Source organism: Dermacentor andersoni, chromosome 3 (genome assembly GCF_023375885.2).
Source record: "Dermacentor andersoni chromosome 3, qqDerAnde1_hic_scaffold, whole genome shotgun sequence".
Taxonomy (NCBI): Eukaryota; Metazoa; Arthropoda; class Arachnida; order Ixodida; family Ixodidae; genus Dermacentor; species Dermacentor andersoni.
This window is the reverse complement of record NC_092816.1, coordinates 75,932,907-75,958,212: the sequence shown is the minus strand read 5'-3', so window position 1 is coordinate 75,958,212 and position 25,306 is coordinate 75,932,907. Positions and strand designations below refer to the sequence as shown.

The 25,306-nt window shown below is 45.7% G+C and overlaps 1 protein-coding gene across 2 annotated transcripts in view; it reads right to left on the bottom strand.

Annotated features, from left to right (window-relative positions):
- Window positions 1-18,137, bottom strand: part of LOC126543358 (uncharacterized) — an 86,676-nt gene extending 68,539 nt beyond the window's left edge. The window contains exon 1 of one of the 2 annotated variants that reach the window (XM_072286723.1): window positions 17,878-18,137. In XM_072286723.1, coding sequence (XP_072142824.1) covers window positions 17,878-17,926 — 49 coding nt within the window. In that variant the 5' untranslated portion in view covers window positions 17,927-18,137. The remainder of the gene's footprint in view (window positions 1-17,877) is intronic. The other variant, XM_072286724.1, reaches the window with a different exon arrangement.
- Window positions 18,138-25,306: the final 7,169 nt, after the last annotated feature.

The window sequence follows — 25,306 nt, the reverse complement described above, 5'->3', positions numbered from 1 at the left end:
CAGAGCGCAACAAATTTGTGGTCAAAACTATCAGGATTCAAAGTCACTATGGGCGTAAATGCTTAGCAGGGAACCCAGAATCTCCTCTTGCCTTTCTTAGAAATGCTGGCTCATACCCTCTAGGGAGGATTGGCCAAAGAGCAGACCGGTTTCAAGTTGTTTATTCGAAATAAATCAAAAACTAAATGTGCATAGTAGAGCGTGGGTTCAAGAAACATAATTTAGAAATTGGAAAAGATATACTGTTAGGAGTATTGAGATAAAATAATATAAGAAAGTGAAATAATAGGGATAATTGATAATTTCAGGAATTCAGCAGGCTATTCTTTTTTCTGTCTCTAATGAAATGATAAACTGCGAGAAAAGCATCCCTGTAACTGGAACCCAGTGAAGTCGCCCGAAAAGAAAGAATGGTTGGCAGGGTTGCCATCGCCCAAATGGACGAAATAAATTCTCTAAGAGGTTCTCTTGTCTAAAAGATCGGCGGCACGAGAGTGAGTGAGTGAGTGAGTGAGTGAGTGAGTGAGTGAGTGAGTGAGTGAGTGAGTGAGTGAGTGAGTGAGTGAGTGAGTGAGTGAGTGAGTGAGTGAGTGAGTGAGTGAGCGAGTGAAGGGTTTATTTGAAAACAAGGTATTGACGGATGACCTTGTTGTTAGGCAGCCACGAGCCCCTGGGCCCGGGCGGCTTCTTCAACTCTCTTCATGACCTTTGCCTGCAGCTCATGGTCGGAGCTGAGCAACACGGCCTCCCACTGCTCAGTATTACTTATTTCGTGATTTGTGTGATTGTCCGCTGGGCACGACCTCATAATATCGAACAGATCTGCTTTTTTCTTACAATGGTTACATGTATGAGGGTATTGGTCCGGGTAGTAGTAGTTATAGGCTACGGGGTTGCGATAGGTGCTCGTCTGAAGTCGTCTCCAAGCTACTTCTTGTTTGTGTGCTGGAGGGTACATTGTCGTGGCCAACCTGTAGTGCTGAGTTATTTCCTTGTAAGTGACCATGCGATCCCTCTCTCGTCCTAGCGTGAGCCATCCGAGTGCTCGGTTGGCGAGTGCTCGAGCGGCGGTGTGGGCGGCACCGTTGCCGGGTAGGGAGGAGTGTGCTGGCGCCCAGATGATCTGGAATGGTCGTGGGTGTTCGTTGGTGTATAGTATGTGTTTTACGGGAGCCGAGACTCGACCTTTTGCAAAATTGCGTACTGCTGCTCTAGAATCGCTAATAATGCAATGACAATGTGTGCAGGCTATTCCTAGAGCGATAGCCACCTCTTCCGCTGTTTCAGAGCTTATGGTGCGGTTGAACCACCAGCGGGTATTTGACCTGAGGAGCCCACTACTGCGAGGGACATACAGTTGCGTTCTATGTATTCTGCTGCGTCGACATAGACTACGTCTTTGAAGGCGCGGAATTTACGATGTAGGGCTTTGGGCCGTACGGCCATCCTTTCCTTGTGGAGTTCGGGGTGCAGGTTTTTAGTGAGTGGTATAATTTTGAGATGGCGCCTCTGATCGGGAGGAATGTCTATTTTAGTGCTTTGCATCAACTCGTAGCTGATGCCGAGACTCTGGAGGATGTTTCGCCCGGCGGCAGTGGCGTAGCCAGAAATATCGTACGGGGGGGGGGGGGGGGGGGGGGGAGGGCTCACAATGCAGCTCGGCCTACTCCTAAGAGGAAACATTAGGTCGGATGCTCCTATCTAAATACATGTAGAAGGAGAATTCGTGTTTCTCGGCAACCACGTCACCAAATTTGATGAGGTTTGTTGCATTTAAAAGAAAAACTTAAATTATAGCGATTGTTTGTTTCGAATTTTCAATTTAAGTCGTCCATATTTTATTGAAAAGTGGCAAAATTCGAAAAGTTTGAGAAAACGAAACAATGAAGTTTACAACTCTGTAAATCAGCAATAAAATTTGATGTCACAATTCTGTGAATTGCCCATAATAGTACATGTACAGTGGACAAAATTGATGTTACACATGAGTCTGAAAAAATTAAGTATTATGAAAATACGGCTCTTGCAGAACCCTTGTACATAACATAACCAATTCGCATAAGATAGAAATAGACATATCGAATTTGTCCGCTTTGAATGGTGTAATGGATGCCATTGATAGAACCGCGATATCTATTCTTGGTGCCGAGCTATTAATTTGTAGACTTCGTGCTTCTATATTTTTCGATGTTTCGAATTTTTCAAGATATTTTAAACGAAGTTCGGGCCCTAAATCGATATTTCGCTTCCAACAGACACTAGAATTTAACTTACTCTCTCAAATGCAACAAATTTAATTAAAAGCGATTCAGGAGTTATCTCAGAAAAGCGTTTCTGCGTTTTACATGTATCTGAATAGGCCGCGTCGGAGTTGGGCCCGAGCTAAAGCTTCCTCTTAAACAATTTGCCTAGGGATCAAATACAGGAATAATAACTGCATTGCCAGTGCCAAAGATGCTGCAAACGAATTCTTGAACGCTACGCACTGTCAATACAAGTAAAATATGTATTTTTGATAAAATATTATACTTGCAAGCGCCAAAAATTGTTCCCAACATAACTGATGTCAATGCTTCCATGTTTTTTGCCTATTTAGTAAGTAAAGAAAATATCACACGAACTTTAGAACTACATCAGTTCGAAACCAGCAAAGCAGTGCATGCCGCTGATATGAAAAATGTAAAGGCCATGAAATGAACAAGTTGAGGACAAATGTGTTAATGAAACTTTGTCATTCAAGATCCTTGTTTACATTCTGGTACATATGCAACGGCCAGTGAGAAATCTCAATGACGCAGTCATTTGTTCCAATGTATTACGCAGGAGCAGCTGTCACCGGTCGTGTATCGTTAGTAATTGCACCGAAATTATAGTCGCAACAGAGAGCACGTATAAGGAGCAGGAGCTCTGTAGAATATACGAGGGCGAGTCAAATGAAAGTAAGCCGATGCGAATATATGACAAAAGGGGTGCTTTATTTAAAAGTAGCCTCCATGAGCATTTAAACGTTTGTCCCATTGACTAACCAGTCGTGTAATTCCCGTCTCATTAAGCTCCTGGGGTTGCTGCTTCAAAACGCCTGCAACTGACTTTCACGTCATCGTCCGAGACGAATCTGGTTCCCTTGAGCTGTTTTTTCGGTTGCCCCAAAATATGGAAGTCGCAAGGCGAAAGGTCTGAGCTGTATGGCGGATATTGCAGCGTTTCCTGCTTGAACTTTGCCAGATTTGTATTAACCACATCAGCGACTTGGGGACGGGCATTGTCGTGGAACAAGATAACCCCATTCGTCAATTTTTCACGTAGTTTGTTCTTGATTGCGACACGCAGCCAATCCGGCGTTTCACAATACCGGAAACAATTGATAGTCTCGCAAGATTTAGCAAATTCTATCAGTAATGGCCCCTGACGATCAAAAAATAAAAGTCAACAACACCTTTCCGCTGGAAATGACGGCCTTTGCTTTCTTTGGGGCTGGTGAATTCGAATGTTTCCATTGTAAGCTTTGCCGTCGTGTCTTAGGCTCGTAGTAGTGGCATGATGGTTCGTCTCCGATCACAATTGCAGACAAGAAATCGTCACCCTTATTATGATACCGGATCAGATGAGTAAAGGCAGTGCCAAACTTCTCTGTATTCTGGCGGTGGTTCAAAGTCTTCAGTATCCATTGCGCACACAAGAGCCGATAACCGAGATGTTCATGAATTATGGCGTGAATGGTGACGGCGAACCGAACCATGACTGACGTTCACATGCTCTGCCAGTTCATCGATGCTTATCCTCCGTTCTTATGTCAGGAGCTCATCAACCTTTGCACTTTTGTTAGGGGTAATTGCACGACGGCTTTGGTCCGGCCTGGGATCGTCTTCGCAACTTTCACGTCCTTCTTTGAACCGTTTGTTCTAACGCTTCACAGTGGCCAATGAAATGCAATGTTCAACGTACACGGCAGCCATACGGTGACTAATTTCTTTTTGGGAAACACCTTCAGCTGTCAAAAACCTCACGGCACCATGCTGCTCAACTTCTGGAGCGTCCATTAAGTCACGCAACCATGTTCAACCCAGTATATGTGCGCATTAAAGAACATTTATTCTCACACCTGCGTGTCACTTTTGTAAATGAGAGATGCCTCTGTGCTACGCGCAGGCCTTGCAGATAATGAACAGAACCATAATTTCGCAGGGTGGGTAGGCTCACTTTCATTTGACTCACCCTGGTACATTAGAAAGGCGAAGATACAGCTTGATAAAGGAAAAAAAAAGTGCCACTGGAAACAAAGCTCACTGCACGTGTGCACAAAACGTCGCAACAAGATATCTAAACATACGTATAAGTCTCCAATAAATCTGCGTATCTAAGAAAAAGTCACGGTATATAATGGGTCAAACAAAGCAAATAAACATGTTGCGCAATCACAGATTCACACAATCCTAGATCCCTCCCCCATTCCATCCCTTCCCCCCGACGTATCGCGCGGGACGGCAAGCGGCGCGCTTGCTCCTCACTTTTCTCCCTTGCGCACATAAGACTGAGCCACCATCGTCGGCTCACCAATTCCCCCCCTCCCCACCCTCCACACGCCTTCACTCGCACATACAGCATGCGGCGCGTGGTAACGATGTTATCGCCCTTGGATTTTATGCGGAACATGAGGGCGACGGCGACGGCAGGAATGCGCCTAGTGTCCATATAGTTGCTGTCGCAATATAATAAGAGTATCAATCAGCTGAAGCGTCCCATGGCCCATTACTTTCCCCAAAAGAAGTAACAAAATAGAACTTTCACTATGCGACAATTCGCTGCGCCGCAACAAGGTCTTTTTTTCTCCTTTTGTGGGGTGGGGGCACCGTAATGAAAAAAAATGCAAAGGAAAGTATGTTGGTCACAATCGAATGCCTACTTTGGGCAACTAATGTGGCTATTAATGGAACACGAAGAAAACACGAGGCGCTTGGACGACCAAGTACCATGCGCATACTGCTCGGTATCCTACTCCGGCGAGACAAGACTTTCTGGAGAGGTTGCGCTCAAGCGAACGCGGTGCAATCCGTCGAGTCCCCACAGTGATGGCGGCGAGCGACCATTGTTTCTTTTTCTCGTCTGCTAGCTTGAAAGCGTCCAAAACTCTGCCAGGTGTAAATGTACTGGGCAAGAGAAAACCGAACGCGCACCGAAGCGCGCCGTGCGGTGTGGTTGGGGCAACACGAGAAAAACGCACGCGCTCTAGCTGGCTCGGGCAGCCCGCGCGTAGGGGAGTGAGAAAAAAAAATTGAAGAGGCTCAATGTGTCCCCGCGATTAAAAGTCAAAGTAGTAAAAGTAAATAAGAACGTAGTTACCTTGGCTGGCTTTAGTGTCTTCACTGGATGCTTTGGCGCAGGTGAAAAAAAAAAAATGTTGATATTTTTTTCATGTGACATGACGGCACGAATGAACCACCACAACGCTTCGTCTCATCGGGCCTCGCTGCGGGATTGGCAACTTGTATGATAGTGTGTTGATTTGGCTTGTCTGGTTGTATGGCCCGTCGTACGACTTTGGAAGAGTTAATGAATCTTTGGCGTCAAATATTTATGGGAACGTCAAACTTACAAAGTTCCACAATTGATAATTTAAAGCACACGTTTGGAAATGTCAATGCACCTTTCACATCAAAAGTTTATGAGAACTATATACCAGTAATGTTTCGGAATTGACATCCACGCGCTCCGTAGATTCACTGATAGAGTGTAGATTCCGCGGCCTCCTCGAGATGCCGCGGCGAGCCCGTTCGCCATCAAAACGTCCTTGGAACTTAGTGCTCGGATGGGGCTGCTTGCGTTCGTTATGTGACTCCCGGTGCATGGGCGTTGCCGCGAAATCCAGCCCGAGTTCGCAATTTTTGCGGTGAAATGGCTTTTCGAGAGTGAAAAAGACGTTCTAGACAAAATTCACAATGACTTCCGGCGCCGGGGGCTGCTTTGGTCGGCGGTGCATGGACAACACGAAAAATTTTCGGGGAGGGGGGGGGGGGGGGCATAAGTCCTCCCCCTGGCTACGCCCTTGCCCGGCGGCACTCTGAGCTAGCCTTTCGTATTGAGATATAAGGTGCGCTGCCACAAATTCTTCGAGGGTGTTGTGCATACCTAGGGCTAGCAATTTAGCGTTGGCCGATATTATAGTTAGCCCAACAGCCTATTTATAGGCTCTCCGGATAATTCCTTCTATTTTCTCTCTCTCAGCCGCTTTTAGGCAGATGTACGGGTTCATGTAGGTGATGTGGCTGAGCACGAAGGCTTGTACTAACCTTATGAGGTTGGCTTCTTTCATGCGAGTGTCGGTTGGCAATTGTTGAGATGAGTCGCATCGTCTGTTGAACGCGCGCTTCTAGTTTATGAATTGTGTTGCCGTTTCGCCCGTGAGCTTGCATGAAGAGAGAGAGGAAAGGCAGGGAGGTTAACCAGAGAAAAAGATCCGGTTGGCTACCCTACGCTGGGGAGAGAGGGGAGCGGGAGGTAAAGTGGTAACAAAGTAGAGATAAGGAAAGGAAGGAGCATAGACACACAATCACAATCGGTCACTGTCACCGAATACTGTCATCGCACAGCACAATGACTATCCACAGCACTATCAGCACAGTGACTATCAGTGACTATCCAGCACAGCACAGCACTATCAACAGCTGTTCAGGCTACAGCCGCAAGTCCAATTCTGTCGCCCTCAAAAACCGCAACAGTGCCCTCGTCGCCCTCTGCTGCGATGGCTTATGATGGCTTATGGTGGCTTGCATGAAGAGGCCGAGTACACGGATGGTGGCCACCACCGAGATCGCGCCTCCTCCGGCTCGCACAGTGACTTCTGGGGGTGATGCAGTGTCGGATTCGCGGTTTGTAGGGGCTCTGAGGAGGAAGAGTTCTGATTTTTGCGGGGAGCAGGCAATGCCTTTGTCGGTCACGTACTTTTCAACCGTGTCTACAGCTTGTTGTAGCATGGTTTCTATATCTCCATCGCTACCTTTAACCACTCACAGGGTGATGTCGTCGGCATAGAGACTGTGGTGTATATCTGGAATCTGATTATGTTGTTCCGGTAAGGATCGTTGCTAAATTAAAGAGGAAGGGGACAAGACTGATCCCTGCGGTGTGCCACGACTTCCGAGAGGGATCTTGTCCGATTGTAGTTCCCCTATTCTTAGTTCCACTGTGCGGTGGTTGAGGAAATCATTGATGTAGTTGTAGGTCCTCTGGCCTACACCTATGTGCAGATTCTCCAGTATAGCACGATGCGCTACGTTGTCAAAAGCCCTTGTAAGATAAGGACCCAGGACAGGCCGGGGATCATTCTTGGATATGTGGTCGAGAACTTGATGTTTAAGCTGAAGCGTGACATCTTGCGTGGAAGGTTTAGGACGAAAGCCAATTATGGAGTTCGAGAATAGGTCGTTGTCCTCCGCAAAATTGAGGAGGCGGTTAAGTATCACGTGCTCTACGAGTTTTCCTACGCACGAGGTCAGAAAGGTCGGGCGTAAGTTCTCCAGCTGTAGTCGCTTACTATGTTTAGGCATGAATATTATTTGTGCATGCTTCCATTGCAAGGGGATAGAACCTGTTTCCCAACAGCGGCTGAAGTACTCTGTTAGGGCAGTGATAGATGCGTCATCTAGATTTCGGAGGGTCTTATTTGTTATGCTATCGGGGCTTGGTGCAGATTTAGTTCGGAGTTTCAGCAAGACGGCTCGTAATTCAGCTTCTAGAATGGGTGCGTCTAGGTTAGGATTCTCCGGACCAGCGTATGGCTTTTGGGAGATTGGTGGATTTGTGGATGTGCCTATGTACCCGGTTCTGAGCTCTGTAAGGAGCTCATCGTTCGTGCCCTGGTATTGGTGAGTGATCTTACTGAGGTCTTCCCTACGCTCGGATTTACGAGTTGTCCCTGCATGCTGTCGCATACATTCGCCCATTGGTATTTGTTTAATTGGTTAGCGTATTCTTCGATTTTCATGTTGATTTGCGCGATGCGCAAGTGGAGTGTACGGTTTATTTTATTCTTTTTCCAGCGGGTTTGCATGCTCTTTTTGGCTTCCCACAAATGTAGGAGCCGCCTATCCACCTCGACCAGACTATCGTCTTCAGGGATTTCCCTCGTGGTGCGTTTCCCGCAATCTCTGAGATCCCTGATCCAGGTGTCGAGATCGTTTATATGCTCGGTGGCGGTTGTCTCCCGAATCTGGTGGAAGCGGTCCCATTCCGTGAGCGTGACTCGGACGCGGACGCTACATTCATCTGAATGGTGCGACCCCTATGTGCCATACGGAATGCGCCACACATGCAAAGAGACGCCGCGAACATGCACAGTGAGCACTGCGGCAGGGGGTGGAAACGCCCTATACCTCCTTTGGGACACTCGGTCTCATGCCGATACTAGCCGATACGCGGCGGCAGCGCCGCTTCCACCACTGGGTGTTACCTTATGTCTGACTAGAAATAATTCATAAACAAAACAATGCCTCCGTGATGTCACTGATGAGATCAGAGGGTAGAAGGAGAGGGGGCGCCACCGGAAGGAGGAGGCTTGCCACGAAGCCCTCCTGTCCCAGTTCGTATGCAAGCGGGCTGTGTTCGTGGTCGCTTGCAGGTCTGCTGGCCGCGCGGCGACATTGGCCAAATCGCGGAGCAAACCCCGCTTAAGTGTGCCGTGTTTACGAAGTGCTTTTTTTTTCAGCGACGTTCTCCTTGGAAGCTTCATTTTTTAAAGCACTAGGGCAGCGCTCGTACACACCAGTGCCAAACAATTATGAAAAATATTTATATAGCAAACAGCCGTTGACTACCAATATTCGCAGGTAATATATTACATTTTGTGAAACTAGTCGCTTTGAAATTCCTAACTTGTGGTTAAGTTTAGGGCTGCAGTTCAACTAGCCCACACGTAATATAGGGGCGTAGTATAAAGAAAATAACTTCCTGACACCATCAATCGTTCATTTTGTTCGCGTTGCGTGAAGTGGATAAACTAAAGCTGACCAATTTCCCAGTCAGCAAAAACTCAACAAAAGTAAAAGCTGAACATTTTTGTTGTCATTTACACATTCCGTACTGGAAAAGAACTGACCTAGACGCAGGGTGAAAACGTCAATCTGCAGAAACATTTTTCATTAACAAGTGAAATTTGTACATAATGAGCGAACGCAGATTCCAGAAGATTCAAACGAATGAAAAATTAACCATCACGGGCTGGTCACAGGGAACTTGACTATCACGTGTGTTATGACGGCGACACATCTTATGACTTATAGAAAGAAGTTAGAGTACGACACATGTATTTCATTGGCAGTATGAAGTAAGGACCACAGTATTTTAGACTGACTACGTGCATCTGCATGAACAGGAGGTAGCATAAGATTGCTCTCATTATTTGAACTACGTGCCGAATGAGGGAGTACAATTCTATAGCGCTTACAAGCCCATATAATCTGCCTGTTGTCATACGTTGTGTCATATTCATATATACAGAAAAAGCACAGAGCGTATTAGGACACTGGTTTGACACAATAGCAACGCAAGGAACCGACAATTAAAATACACACAAAAAAAAAATTCTAATAGCACTCTTCATCGCAAGTTCACACATAGTTAGCATTAAATACTCTATACTTGTATTACTGGTGTTAATAAATACATTTTTGCCGGCAAAACAAATAATATTGCGCCTCGGCTATAATACAGGTGCTCAAAAACTTGCACACGCCGACGCTGTGCCTAAAGCAAAGTAACGGACAGTAAGTTACCATCTACGATTCGAAATTTGGATGAAATATACAGCTTCAACCTTCTTCAGTAGGATATCTTAGTAATGGTGCATGAAAACGCAACACGAAATTACGTGGGTGCATCCTTTTGCCGTCATTGCTCTTGAAGTTTGATAAAACTGCATGGCTTTTTTTTTTTTTGCTTTTGCCTTGGACGTGTGTGTCGACATAGTAAAGAGTGCGCAAAGTATATAGCCCAACAAACACGCACTCAATCCCTTCAGTAGAAGTATTTAACCGACAGCATGCAGATGGGCTGCCGTCATGACGAATGGGTCGAGCGACACTGCTCCTATGCCGGTCCACTAAGGCTTGCACATAACTGGTTTACTCATGCAAAATGAATACGATCTCAGAAAATCAAGTGACATATTTGAGCTTACCAGCTGTCATTAGGAAACCAGAAAAACTTCGCAGACTGCAATTCCCGGTGTTAGAACACCACAGAGCCGCGAATACATGTGATGCCCCGCTTTAGCCCTCTTCGTCTAATGCTTGGTTGACCTGGTTACCTGTGTCTTCCCTTCGTTGCACGCCTGATCGAGCTTCTCTGTCTTATCTTTCCCATCTTCATACTTCGGACGACAACCTAAGCAGATGACTAAGCGCGATTTGACTTTTGATATCGCTGGACGAGTGGCAAGGGTGAGCGGAGGTGAGCTCGACCGACGCACGAAGACGAGCACTTCTCGCACTTCGCCCGATTTAAAATTCCCAAAAAGATAAATAAAAAATAAGTTAGGATATCTGGCAACCCCTTGGAACGCGCATGTTCCTTGAAACCGAAACTATCATTCGCCTTCTGGGGGTTGACCGTGGTGTCGAAACACAAACGGAAAGGACGCGAACGCGGCGATTCTCTTCACCTCCAGGCCCCTTCCTCCTCCGGCGCTCGCTTCCTTCATGGCGACAAATATATTTTCGTCGATTTCATAGACGGCGTATCGACGGTTGCGCGTAAATAAAGCTTGATGGAATTAGGTGCTTTGCAAACAGATCATAGAGGAGATGCTGTGAGGCCAGACCTGTATGAGTAAACATTTAGAACCGGCATACAGCATCTCAATTTTGTAACGGGAAATTCAAATTGCCTTGAAGGACACTAATAATTGTTTTGTTCTACGGGAAACAAAGATGGTGCAATTCAGGAGGCGATGTTACAACGGATCTTCGGCGCTGTGCGTGTTTAAAGACTTTTTCCTCTAATGCACTATGGGCACTCAACTCAAACGCGATATAGCAAACACTCATACTATAGAACGCTTAACGGTGGCGAATACGCATTAGAATGAATACAAAATAAAAAAAGCGTTGTGTCGGCAAAGCTGTACAGCCGAGTATAGAGCACGTGAAAGCACAGGGCGCATATAAATGTTTTAACCAGATTGCTGCCCAAGCACTGAAGGTCGTCCTGACGCTTCCTTGTGAAAATCCTTAATAAACCGCGGATGCTATGGGAATCGTCTAAGTCGCGAGAAATGGAACATCTGGGTACAGTGCGAAAAAGACTTAACGGGAGGAACAAATTTCCCTTGGCAGACGTTTTCATTATCCGTTTCTTGTTTAGCACTATCAGCATCGTTAAGTTTTTCATGTTGACAGCGACCTGGATGCGTTCGGGAACGGAGGCGCGTCATTTCCGGCGGAATTTCCTGTTGGTGACAGCCACGCGCAGTTTCGATCATTAATCGATATGGAATGTAATACCCCCTTGTGGGGGTCTTTAAGGAAATAAATACACAAAGAAAGAAAGGCTTCTGAAGGGCAGTCCACGTGCGTGTACCTTCCATGCAGCTAGTATTTACCATAAGGATAGTTCTTGCTGTAACATGGAAGACAGACCGATCGACACTATAAAATGTGGCCCGCTATTGAACGGAAAGAAATAAAATGTTACCGATGTATACAGTATGTGAAAAACATAACACCAAGGCAGGCAAGCGAAGGACTTCATAGCCCGGGGTCTCTTTTCTACAGGTAGTGCTTCTGTATACATACGGCGCACTACAGAAAATAATGAAGGCTGCCTGTGAACTCAAGTTGCCATAGCAACTCACATGCCTTCGCAACAATCTTATATTTCGGACCGCCACAGGACAATTGCTATATATCACACTTTATGCAACCCTTATAAACAGTTGGTGGAGGTGAAAATCAGTCGCAGCGGTACACTTCATGGGGTGCAACATCCACTGACGTGGACTCAATATAAGAGAAAAAATGGCTGTGGCTTAGCTAAGGTTAAGCCCAGGATGCGAGGCATACTAGCCTTTATTTTAGTTGTTGAACCACTGTTTAGCCTGGTGAACTGCTGTTGCTTGGCTATATTTGGTTCGGCTAGACGAAGAAACAACTCATGCGTTACTCTGCTTCGCCTTCAAGAGTGGAACGCGACAGCGTTCCCGTCGACCCCCCAAGGGGTGTAATGGGCTACGGCGCAGCGACTACGCGCCCCGCATTGGACGCGGTGAGCGTCGAGCAACGCAGCGTTCGGCGCGGCAACGAAATGTGCGCCTAAGCAAGCGACGCACGCCTGAGCCTTAGAAACAGCTCGTTTCTAAGGCAACACCGCATTCACTAGAGGCGCTTTTGTACGGCTTTGAAGCATCGTACTCGTGGCTCAGTGGTAGCGTCTCCGTCTCACACTCCGGAGACCCTGGTTCGATTCCCACCCAGCCCATCTTGCAAGAGTTGAGCCAAAGCCACCTAGAAACAAGCGCAGCTGCTTATATACCGCCGCGACGCCGCGAGCGACGGCGCGAATTGGAGCCCCGTTTCTCCTCTGTCATGACGTCACGGTGTCACGTGGTCAGCCTTGAAGGCGACGCCGCGAGCGACGGCGCGAATTGGAGCCCCGTTTCTCCTCTGTCGTGACGTCACGGTGTCACGTGGTATGGCATGGGGTCACTAAAGGTCATTGAAGGCGACACCGCCGCGCCTGAGGAGCTGGGTTGAGCTCTAGTAATATGCTTCGCATAAAAGGAGCTATAGGTTGTTATCATCACGATTAATTTGGCGAGCTCACAGGGGGCACAGGTTGCAAGTGGGGCGCACACAGATAAACTGCAATGAAACGATAACGACATTGGTTGGACGTAAAGCCTATGCTCCAGGTGAAATTGGTAAGCAGCGCACTTGTGTGCGGTGAAGGCTCATATTGCGGCAAAGCACGTTGTCCCATATTTCTATCAGTTCAAGCGCTAACCATGGTGATATAGAATGATATAGAAATACACACTTAAATACGTCGGTGATTTTAAAGGTCAGCGTCACATGTCGGAGTTGTGAGTGCATATCAGCAACGTATGTCGGTGCCCGTCAATTCTAATCTACAGTTCATACTGTTCCGAGAATCTTCGGCCAACGGCTATTTTCTTTCGCTAAGCCGATCCCATAATTCAATTTCAAATGTTCTGCTAATCTGTTGGAATGCCTTTTTCATGGGTGCCGGTTGGAGTGGTGGAAAGGGCGGGGGGTATTTTCCTTTCCACATCGTCTAGTAGCTTTTAGTTACGGGATAATAAACGTAAGCCGACTCCGCAAGTGAACAGCGCCATCCGTGGCGCTGCGGTGGGGTGACGTGTGGATTCGAATGAAGCGCTTGATTTGGAGACACCATTGACTTCATTTGGCTTTAGTTGAACTGCACGGAGGATTGTACTCGATCGGAACTGTGTCGTCATTATCTATAGCGTGTGATTAGTCTGCTAGTAAGCTTCATTCTGGGTCTTCGGCAACTCCGTGTCTCCATTGACGCCGTGTTAACTAAGTATAAACTTCGCCTATGTAAATACTGTATCACTCGCTCTCTATTTAACGGTAATAAAGTTCTCCACCATTTCGAGAGTTCTCCGCTGTCGGAAGTTTCTTATCGAGAAACTCTTCCTAGCGGGTTTCCTCGCTTGAAATGAGAAACGCCACGTTATTGACGGCAGCTCTGGCTCAATTTATATGCCTCTTTCACGGCCAAAGGAGAGAGGATGTTCGTGGGTACTAGATTGTGGCGATTCAGCTTGAGTATCGCGCAGCGCGCCAGTGAGTCGCAGTGGTGCCAACGTATGGGTATATCTGCTTTTTATAGATTACAGCCAGAATTTACACACATCCACCTGAATGACACGACAGTGACGAGCTTAGATGTTCAACAGTAAGAGTTACCGGAGTAGGAATCACAGGAAGTATATAGAGCAAATGAACATTATATGAAATGCAATAGCTTTTTACGTTCATCCTCACTTATTCTTCTTTTTTGTTTTTTTACAGCGATGTTGTTAAGGGCTACTTGCCCCAGGATCGTGCCTGCGTGTTAAAAAACTATCATCATGAGAATTGGCTCCAGCGTCGTCGTCTCCTTTCACAGCTGGCTCCTTAGCGCCCCTCGGCGCTACCGCGCGAACACGCGCTACTAACAGTGCTCTCGCGTTCATCTTCGTAATAAATAAATAAATAAATAAATAAATAAATAAATAAATAAATAAATAAATAAATAAATAAATAAGACACACAAAGACGTAACCAATTTTACAGCGAATTACAGCGAAGCTGTTAGCGGCTAGTTGCCCCATGGATCGTCTCTGTGCGTAGACACAAAACTTCTCAACCGTGGGTCGATCCCGAAGATGGTGCGATGTCGGGCGGACCCGCAGAAGAGGTGCTGTTTGCCATTAAGGGGCCCACATACACAGCTTCGTTGGTGATCCTTCTTGAGTTCCAACTATAATCGTCAACTTTGTTTTTTCACGAGCGACATGCCGTGGTGCGACATTATTGTACCTTGGTAATTACAGGAACACGAAAGCAAAAAGTCGGAGTTTTGCCCAAAGGGCGAAGCGTCGATTGTGATACCAAATTAGGGGAGAGCTGTACGAAGTACTGATGGTAATTTTATCAGCAGTATCAATTTGTAAACGTTAGCTTAGTGGCTAAACTAACAACCTTGGTGTCACGCGCGCACAACTAAACGAAGACATCTCCCTCGATGACCGCGCACACTCGAGGGCTAAACGCTGGAGTGAGGAAGCGTGGCATCACGGGTGTTATAACGTAAAGCTACTCGAAACTTTTCTATTCCAATTCTGTAATCAGCCCTCCGCGATTGGACAAAAATTATTTTGGACCGCCCCCACTTCACCTGTCTGTGATGCAACGTCTCGAAAACCGCGATAGCTCTCCATCTGATATGACATTACACACAAATTATGCATGATTGGACCAAACAAAAGAAAAATAGGTATTTCTGATTCGACGCCTTTTCGACATTATTCTGACAAGGAAAAGGTTAACAGCGTCATTGGCACAGCTCATAAAGCAGGCCTTAGTCTCCGGAGGTATGCGAACATTGAACGATTACTTGAGCTAGGTATATACAACACCCCAGACTAACTCGTGGAGGTCCGCAAAACAGCCCAACGTGAGGACTCCCCAGCACTGCAACTGGCAGGGTCATTCTAAGTAAACTACGGCTGAATGCCGTTATGAATTTAGCAGGAAGAACAACATTACTCGGCGCGGTCAAACGCCGTTTGGTTATAAAACCGTTACCCAAGAACATGCTCCCTGGGAGACACGACAAGACGCGGTCTCCCAGAGCAAAGGCCCATCCAGAAAGGTACCAAAGCAACCAGCACACCACTTATGTCGATGCAGCAAAGCAAAATCACCAAACTTACGTTGTGAGCGTCGTGACCGGAGCGGGAAGTATCCTCAACGCCGCGACCATAAAAACAGCGTCCAACATGGAAGCGGAAAAGACTGCCATTGTTTTGGCCATCATGAATCCCTCCGTGCAAACTTTCATAAGCGACTCCAAAACGGCAATCGTCGACTTTTCTAAAGGCAGCATAGGCGTCTGTGCAGCGCGAGTCCTACGGGACTTTACAAATGAAAATACTGTTGAACTCGTATGGGTCCCTGCCCATTCGGGAAATCAAGGGAACAAGGAGGCGCACTGGGTAGCCCGAGGTCTAATCAACCAGGAGGTGTGCCCCTCAGACTCAGATCCCATGGATGAGGCACTGACGACATACCACGAGATAACAAACTACTACAAGCAAAAAAGTCGAATGTACCCGCCTCCAAACGCAAGTCTCACGGGGGCGCAAGCCTCGATCCTGCGTCGAATCCAAACTAAGTCGTTCCCCAGCCCACATTGGCTGGCCATAATTACCAACGGGCAATGGAACCCAATATGTCGAAACTGCACAAATCAAACATTGGCTACCCAAAATCACATTCTTTTGGGGTGCGAGGGCTTACCCCCTCCCAGGTCGTTCCCGCCAGCTCTCTCACAACAGACGTGGGAGGAGCTGCTCAGAACGCGGTATCAAAAACTACAAAAAGCCCTCCTTGCCTGGGCCGAAAGGGTCGCTCCTCGTGAGGGGCCATCCTAGGACTCGGGCATGCCAGATCATAACTGATCAGGATCTCAATAAAGGTGTTACCACAACCACCCACTGCTAAGCAGGTGGTCGCGGGATAAAACATCGCTCACCGCGGCTGCATTTCGATGAGGGTGAAATGCAAAAACGCCTGTGTCCCGTGCATTGACGGCACGTTATAGATCCCCTAGTGGTCCTAATTAATCCAGAATCCCCCACTACGGTGTGCCTCATAATGAAATCGTAGTTTTAGCAAGTAAAACCTCGGAATTCAAATAAACTGCATTTTCAGCCGGTATAGGAGGCGCATAATTTGTTTTTCAGCCCTCCTCGGTGAACTAAACAAGGCACATTCTTTATATTTCGTTGAAATAGGAAGCATGTTGTAAGGGATGCACGATAAATGTTTAGGCTGTGCAGGTTAATTTGATTATACGCAGAAAAACCTTCATCAATCGTGCCAGAGAACTACAAGCGTATATTACGAAGCGTTCATATGAAGTTTACCCAATATCCGGCACCACAGACCTAATAATTCGTTTGAGTGGTTAAGGGGAAATTTAAGGGTAATGAGTGGGGAAGGTTTTAAGAGCATTAGGTTATTACGGTCTTCGCAAAGAAAATTCTTATGCTAGTGCTTCAAAGCATTTTGTGGCCGTTATCCTCAATGTTTCCGAAAGTCCTAGGATAACTGCACGGGGCATTGAGTTCACATTTGCGATATTAGATAGAAGTGCTTTAAAGTGCTTGAAAGAGTTCCGAGCTGTTATACGGCCGTTATCCGTTATGTCTCCCAGACCCTTAGCCAAAGAATACGCTACACCGAGTGCACAGGCAGTGGAAATAGGGGCCATGTCAGGGGAAACGGTAGAATTTCTTGCTTAGTTTTATTGTCGCAAATAATTACTCATTTCCAGCCTATCTTCGTGCTTTCTATGAGGTACGTAGCGGATTTCCCGGATATTGGTGTTGAACTCTAAACGAGACACCTAGTTTCTGTTTCGGGAAAATAGGGGGCAGTTTACAGGTTATGCGTAAGCGAAGTTCAAAGTGTCAGGGTAAATTACGGCCTTTGGAGTAAGTTACATATGTAAGCACCCTAAAGCGTTATAACTGTGTTTTAGAACATCGCAAAAATGATCCTACTGCTCTGGGAGAACTATATGTGCCACTCAGGTCAAATTTAATTAAAAGCTTAATCGGGGTGAGGGGCGAGGGGCATTACGGCGGATGTGCATGTAAACCTGAAGAATATGAAGAAGTATGGGCTTTCCGAAAAATGTGTTACACAAGTGCTTGAACGCATTCACGTTTGGAACGAGTGACTCATATTCGGGTAACGTCTTAAAGTGTGCGACCTAATTACAGGCAACTGAAATTCTTAATGTAACTGTTCGAAAGATATACCTTCGCTGGAAATAGTGCTATGATTCTGCAAGGTCGCACAAGTCTACTCTCCTTTTTTCGATGTTCTAATTTCTGCTGCAAGTCGCAAACGCTGTCGTAATTTTTTCCTGCACTTTCTTTCCACTTAACGTATTGGAGATTGTCTCTCTTAAAAAAATATATAGGTTGCAGGAATGTTGAAGAAGTTTATGTTTATGGTCAACTTGAGTGAAACATACGTATTTGCAGACCGCATGCTAGTCACTTAAGGTAGTACAGGCGTTTCTGTATGTAATCAGTATAATACTCAGTTGGAAGCTTCTTACCTGCAACGAAAGTCACGACTGCCACAGCGATAACAATATTTCGCCCCATTTCGAGTAAATCTGCGAAGTGATTTCTTACACGGTATATACTCGTCGTCCTGTCGCTAGTCTGAAGGAGCAGAATGAATTTTCGCCTATAAGTGACACGATAGATGACGTTTCAAATGTATATACCAGAAGGAAGTTTTCAACTCGACAAATGAATGTGATCGTCGTGTTCAATAAACTGTAGCTCGAAAGCTGTCGAGAAAGGAAAAAAAAAGCGCTTAAGGCTATGTGATGACCTTTTCACTGTGCTCCATGCAGAAATGTCTAACTACTTCACAACGACCTCCGATAGAACGACGTAGCATTTAAACTTTAAAGGTGCACGAAGAGGAAGGCAGGACTAATGCCGTAAGCGCTTCTTTATTATTATAGAAGTGGGAGTACCACCATACGGTGAATATGAAAACGCAGGTGCGCTTGCCACGGCTTGTATATTTGTGCAGAGCATTAACAAATTGATGTGGTTATCATGCGACACTATTTCAGTTGATCTACTTCAACTTTGTTTGTCACCGATGAAAATGAACTTCTTATACTTACTATGCTTTAATGTTTTCCTTTGAATTCAATGTACGTGGTGCATAATTATAGTGCGTTAAATATTCTTTAAAGTAAAGATAAAGAATGTGCGATAAACAGGCAATTTATTCGTGATTATTTTACCACAGCAACGTGCAGTTTTTATATAACTTGAGGTGACAGCCAGGAACACAATTAAAAGTGCACAAACGTTATTTTATATAATCGACGAGAAAGCCTCAAAACAGTCTTTATGAAGCGGCGATCGCGATCCCGCTCGCTCAACGGCAAGCGGACGTAGTCACGTGATTGATGTGTGACTGCTAAGGGCATGGCGATTGCGCTCTTCGTCATTTCAACTTCACAGTTCTGTGTGCGATCGGCCGAAATTCATTACACTGGAGAAATTAGCAGCGTCAGCATTTTGCAAGTCTGGAAGTGGCTATGAATACTTTGGGATGGGCCTTACAGGAGCGATCCTCTGACTTTGGAGTAAAAATATATTTAGTGTAATGTCCATAATTATTTCTTCAATTATAAATTCGGGTTTTATTAAGTTGTATGCTGTTGTAGCAAAATCAATCGAAATCTGCTAGAGTATGGGCGGCGTATGCGTGCGTCTAAACGTTTAATCACTCTAGTTTTGCCGGCTAATAGATGTTTGCAGTATTTTGAATTTACTGTTTCGCTTGTATTCCTGCTTAACCACTTCTTTAAGCATTATGTAAGGGTTGGTATTTAACAACTTAAAGCAGCGTTTACAGTGCCAGCCGACAGAGCTCTGTCGAGTGCGCTGCAAACTTTTCGTGCGCGTCTTTAAATCCTGGAGCGCCAGTTCAGGTGGATAATGAGAGCACAAGCGTGACAAACAGGATCGAACACCAAGAGATCAAAGCAATATCTGCTGCGGTGCAACAAGCATCTAACAAGTGCTTGCTACATATAATTTCTACAACACTGACTTTGATTTTAACATACTATAACTTCCTATGTCACGACCAGTAAAGTACCTGGCAAAACAACAAACTTTCCTATTTGTCTATCAACCGTCCGACAGTAGCATGAGGACTGAAGTAACACTGATATTTAGACTCTGACAGTGCCATTTTCACTGTGAACTGTTTATCAGAAAGTCTTGTTTGACGCTGGTTAAAAGAGGCCTTAACTAAAGCGAAACGAGTACAGACTGTTAGTTGTTGCTGGTATACGAAACAGAAGTGGTCAGAATTTTTATCCTTTTCATGCTACACGTTAAAGCCAGGTCAATCATTTATAAATGCATGTTGCTTCTGGAACACTTATATGACAGCTTTGCTTTGCAAATCTCGCACAGCTACTCCGTCAAACATTTTAGGCTAGATATGTCCCTGACACCGTGCGGATGGAGCCAACAAGAAGTCGAAACCTCATTAGTTGTGCGGGACTCTTTTCATGCTTACAAACAGAGTTCCCAGAAAACTTCTGCTTAAACTCTCCAGAGCAACACAACTTACATTAGCCTAAAAATTTATAGGACCCTCCAGCTGGCAACAGCTTTTCTGCAGACTAATACTGTTTGACAAGTGAATTGTAGTGTTAAGTAGTGTTAAGTGCACCAAAAAAGGCCTATACATGAGTTCGACACACGGCGCACGTTTTTTATATATGAAAACATCAAAAACGTGTGCCTACAGTATACTATGCGACAAAATACTTCTTTTTGCTTGGCTAACTAGACTGTCCAAAATGGCTGACCGGAGGTTCTCTGGGATCATGAACTCACTGCTGCCACATCGCGTATGCAAATGGTCTATAGTAATTCATTGTGGTGTTCAAAATCAAGAACTGTCATAAGAGGCTTGTGGTATCTTATACGGAGGCGCTTTCTAGATTGACGAAGTGAACAGTTCTGTTCGTACTTAACAAGATGGTTTGGAACATGGCGCTGCGCCACCTATCCAGCTTTCATGGACACCAGGGTTTATTTAGTTCGCGTGAGTGCCGTCACGTGGTGTACTGACTTTTTTTTTTCAAGCTTTTAACTTCCAAGCTTTTCAAACTTCCCGCAGCGACTTAGTGACGACGTCAACAGAACAGAAATAGAAGGGTTAAAAGGTATCCCTTCGCATTCAACTTCACCACAAAGGTTGCCCCGCCGACGTTTTCAGTATTTTCTGATTAACCTCCCTGCTTTCTGCTTTTCTCTTTCCTTCCTTCTTTGGTAAAGCGCAGCCAATCGTCGGCTCGCAATGACTTATCCTACGAGCGTTTAGTCGCGACGAGCGATGATTGATTCTGTGCTTTTGACAGGATTCCCGAAAGGCCGCCGTCGTATTTCTTTCTTTTTTTTTTTTTTTTTTTGATGCTGCGGAGTAAGCGGGCTATGGCAATCGCTGGAAGCACTCCGCGGCAGCTTTTCTTCAGTCGGCACACATTCTTAGCATCCGAACGTCGGACAGCGTCTACTAGAGACGCCGTCGTGGACGGCTTTTGATTTTGACCTATCGTTTTCGTTAATGTATCACGAATTATTTCCTTAGCGAGTTCGCTATCCGCACTCATGGGCTACCGCAACAGGTGCAAGCTCGGGCCGAGCTCTGATGCCGCATATTCAAATACATGTAAAAGGCAGAAACGCTTTTCTTGAATCACGACTGGACATATTTTGATGAAATTTGTTACTTTTGAGAGTGAAAGTAAAATCTATTGATCTTTTTGGAAGCGAATTTTCGATTTAGGGCTCTTTAAAAGTAACTTTCAAAGATTGGCAAGTTTGAAAAAAAGAAGACAAGCACGTAATTTGCAAATCCGTAGCGCTGCACTAGGAACAGATATCGCAAACATTAAGCTGCATTCGTTAGAGTACCCAAAGCGGACAACTTTGATATGTCAATTGATATCTTACGTGAATTTGTTACAAGGGTTACAAGAGTTTTGAAAAAGTTCTATTTATATATTAGTGCTTTATTTGAGAGCCACCTATATTATATCAATTTTGTCCGCTTTAGATGTAATGTGAGGTGCAATATACAAAATTGGGATATCGTTTTTTATTGTTGAGCTACAGAGTTATGAACTTGATAGTTTCGTTTTTTGAGAATTTAGGATTATTGCATATTTCTATAAAAAAATTAAAGATCTAAATAAAAATTCGCAAGCAACAGTGTCTATATTCTTTTTCTTTTAAATACAAGAAACCTTGCCGAAATTTGGTGCAGTGGTTGCGGAGAAAAATGATTTCTATTTTCTCGTACATTTATGCAGTAGCCCCAGAGCAAAAGCTTCCTGTTAAGTATTAAGATGGATACGTGAATAAGTTGGTTTTGCACCTTGAGGAATAAGGCACCACACAAGAACTGAAACTGTCTCTATGTCGTGGTCCGTGAGGATGCTGTGGCCGAAGCTGCTCGCAATTTAGATCGCATTTACTGGCCACGGGGCAAGGTACACCTTTGGATATGGCATAAATAATACTTGCAGTTCGTTTTCAAAATAGTGTTCTGTCTTGGTTAATCTCGTGCATGAAGAAAGACCACTATTTAAAGTTGTTGTGCAGTAATACATGAGTGATTTTCCTGTTTTTGATGATACTATGTTGCCGTTCCGCCTTTATAATATAGCTGCAATGTAGGCTAGCAGATACCGAACGCCAGAAAGGCAGCTCACGTACTCAAAGAACTCGCGCACAACTCCTTACACTTGCTTGCATTCAAGAGTCGTGTGACTGTCAAGGACATAATTAAAGAATGTTGGCAGTTCGAGGAAGTTCACAGTCGGCACATGTGACAATTTCTTCGCACCTCCATTGCGAAGAAATTCGTACCAGAATGACACCGTAGAGTGCATTGTATTTGATATGATGGAGTTCCCGTCTCAAATTTCAGACCCGACTCAGCCTGTCACGACTGACATCTCACTCATATGTGCAGTTGCCTGACAGTTGCCGCGCGCTCGCCTCGGCCACAGTACCTACTTGACCTATCTGCAACACTTGCTGACATTATCGCCTGAGTTCGCACCATCGGGTTTCAGCTGAACTTCTTCAAGAGCCAATTTATTCGTCCCGAAATTTAGTCCCCCTGTCAACGTTATGGTTTTTCTATCCTTAAGTTATCTTTTATACTTAAGTTAGTGCTATCCTGAGGTTTCAATGGTTTCGCCTTTCCCACGTTTCCGGCATTTTTGTCGGCCTCATACGTTGGGGGATTTTCGATAGACGTTAAAACCATAACACGGTCCGCTGACCGTGCTGCTCAAAGTGTCACTTTATTTTCCTGTGACCTTCTCCAAGCTTCTGTCTTCTTGCCGTTCATAAACCTCCTGAATTCACTATCAAATGTAGCCATTTTCACGACTACGATACCATGAAAGTCGGCAATGATGTAACGGACATTGGATTGAAGCCGTTTAGATCAATTTTACCATGGACACGAGAGCCGCTTTTCTTTTCATTACGAATGAAACTATTGCATGAATGAGCATCATTCTTCAGCGTATAACTTCAGAGTCTAAAAAATGCGGATTCTGCGCACTATGGGAATCGTTGTAAGCGAAGCTTTCTGTGTTGTTCGCTTTGACTGACGATAAGTAGTGGTGACGTTGACTGCAAATGTTTAATTTTTTTAAGCGTTTAGTGCAATACGAGAGAAGTGAGTTTATGGCAAGTGTTACCTTGGGTGTACCACTGCTGTTCGTTTGCATATTGCACAGAACATACAGCGCGGCGTGTTTGCTTGAGGCGTTGTTGTATGCCATTGTTTATAACTTATGAGAGCGTGGGACATTGTCATTGCTTCACATGGCACATCGCATCGCGGCAGAAGTATTGGCAGAATTATGGGGCTGTACGTGCAAAAACCGCAATCGGATTATGAGGCACGCCGTAGTGGCTGACTCCGAATGAATTTTGATATCTCGGGTGTTATTTAACTTCCACCTAAATCTAAGAGCATGACCATTTTTGTATTTCACTCCCATAAATATAGGGCTGCCGCGGTGGCGATCAAATCCACGACGTCGAGCAATGCTATAGCCACATTGCTACCGTTGTGGGCCATAGAAGTATCAATTTCACGTGCTACCGCTTCCGCGTGTTGCCTAGGCGCTGCGGTGATTCAATACGGCATCGAATCTGCACGCTTTGTGTGAGATGTCCGCTTGACAAATTCACATGGTGCTTATTTTTTCCAAATATCAACATACAGTATTGTATTTTTAGTTTTCCCGCAACTGTTGTCGTGTCTATAGTAGTAGCGCTTCCTTATATTCTCACGTCGCCTTTTCCCTGTCCCAACCTTCCCCCTGTATGGGAACTGCGAGCGAATAGTGGCAAGGCTGTTAGCGTCTCGTTTCGCTTTTGCACTGGTTCTACCCATTGTCTGCCTCATCTCCCTGCCCCCCCCCCCCCTCTACCATCCTATGTGCCTCCCTTCAGGACTTCAAGGTAAGCGCAGCAGTTTCTGCAACGCTTCTGCGGGGGCTCCTGGATAATTACAACTGTCAAGACTAATGTGACGACGTCCACGGAGCGCCAGAGGGCATTGTGCACATGCGACGTGATGGAAAGGTCCAAGCGAGTTTCTCTCGTTGCCTTTCCTCTCTGCCACGCTCCTTCCATGTATGCGCACGCTCTGAACCTACCTCCCCTCCCTGATGCAGCGTGCAAGACAGCAGCAGCAGCAGTGAAAAAGTCGAACGAAGAGACAAAGAAAGCTTCACTTTAAAAAATTGTGTTTAATTGTTGGCGTACAGTCGCGTGTCGTCGTGGCGTCTTCGCGGCCTTTGCGGGATTTCATCACTGCGAGAGCCAACTAGCGGACTTGTCTACTAGACTCTGTCTTCAGGAGTAACCTTATTCTGTTGCCAAGACGCGAATGGTCTATCCAATTTACTACAGACCTACAAGACATTTTTTTTTCCGCCTCATCATTATTTGCGTCCTCCACAGCTATACCATGGAGATGCACCCTTTTTAATGCAATGTACTAATTGAACCTGTTTTCGAATTATATGCGTCTAAAAATGTTGTATTTTTGTTAGCATTGTCGCACGTAATTTACTGTTACGATCGGCCAGCGGGGCTTATGACCTTCTGGCCTCTCCGGCCCCGCTGCGGCGAATCACTTCGTGAAGCCAACAGTGCGTCTCCTTCGGACAAGCACGCGGCGCCACCAAGGCGAGACACGTTTGGCGGACCGAGTATTGTTAGCTCGTTCCCTGTCGCTTTTGCGGACCAATGAGAGCAAGAAAACTCCAGGAAACGGGTGTTCTACGGCGTTCCCTAACGGACTCCGGTAACCGCCACGGTCGTTTGACAAACGCCAAAGCTAACTGCAGGGTCATAGCAGGAACGAAAACACGCCAGCTTGAGTCAAGCGTGAAAACGCCTGTCGACGGAACCCCCCTCCTTTCTGTGTGTTAAGTGTTTCTATCATAGAACGCTTGTACCTTTGTCTCGCTTTGTTTCTTTCCTAACTCTGGGAGCTGCCGCTCCTGTGTTGCGGCAATGGATGAAGAAGCCCTCGAAGACCTTCCTGGAGCCAAGCCATCACGTGGGCCCGCGTCCAGGAAACGTGGAAATGCGTCAAGTGACATGGACAGCGAGGCAACCGAGTTGTGCTCGGACAGCGTCGTCTCGTCGAACGACGATTTCACGCTTGTCATGAGCCGAACCACAAAAAGAAGACTGCTACGTAGGTCATCGTCGCCAAGTGTCTCCACCGTGAAGACAAAACCACAGCGCTGGCCGTACACTATGCTTTTCATGCCTGTGGACCCACTTGTGGACGCCAAGCGCATTTTACTGAGCAGCATGAAAACCCCGTCGTCACAGAGCTCACTGCAGGTGCTGGACACCTTAAGTCCGGTGCTTGCGGCTCTAGGG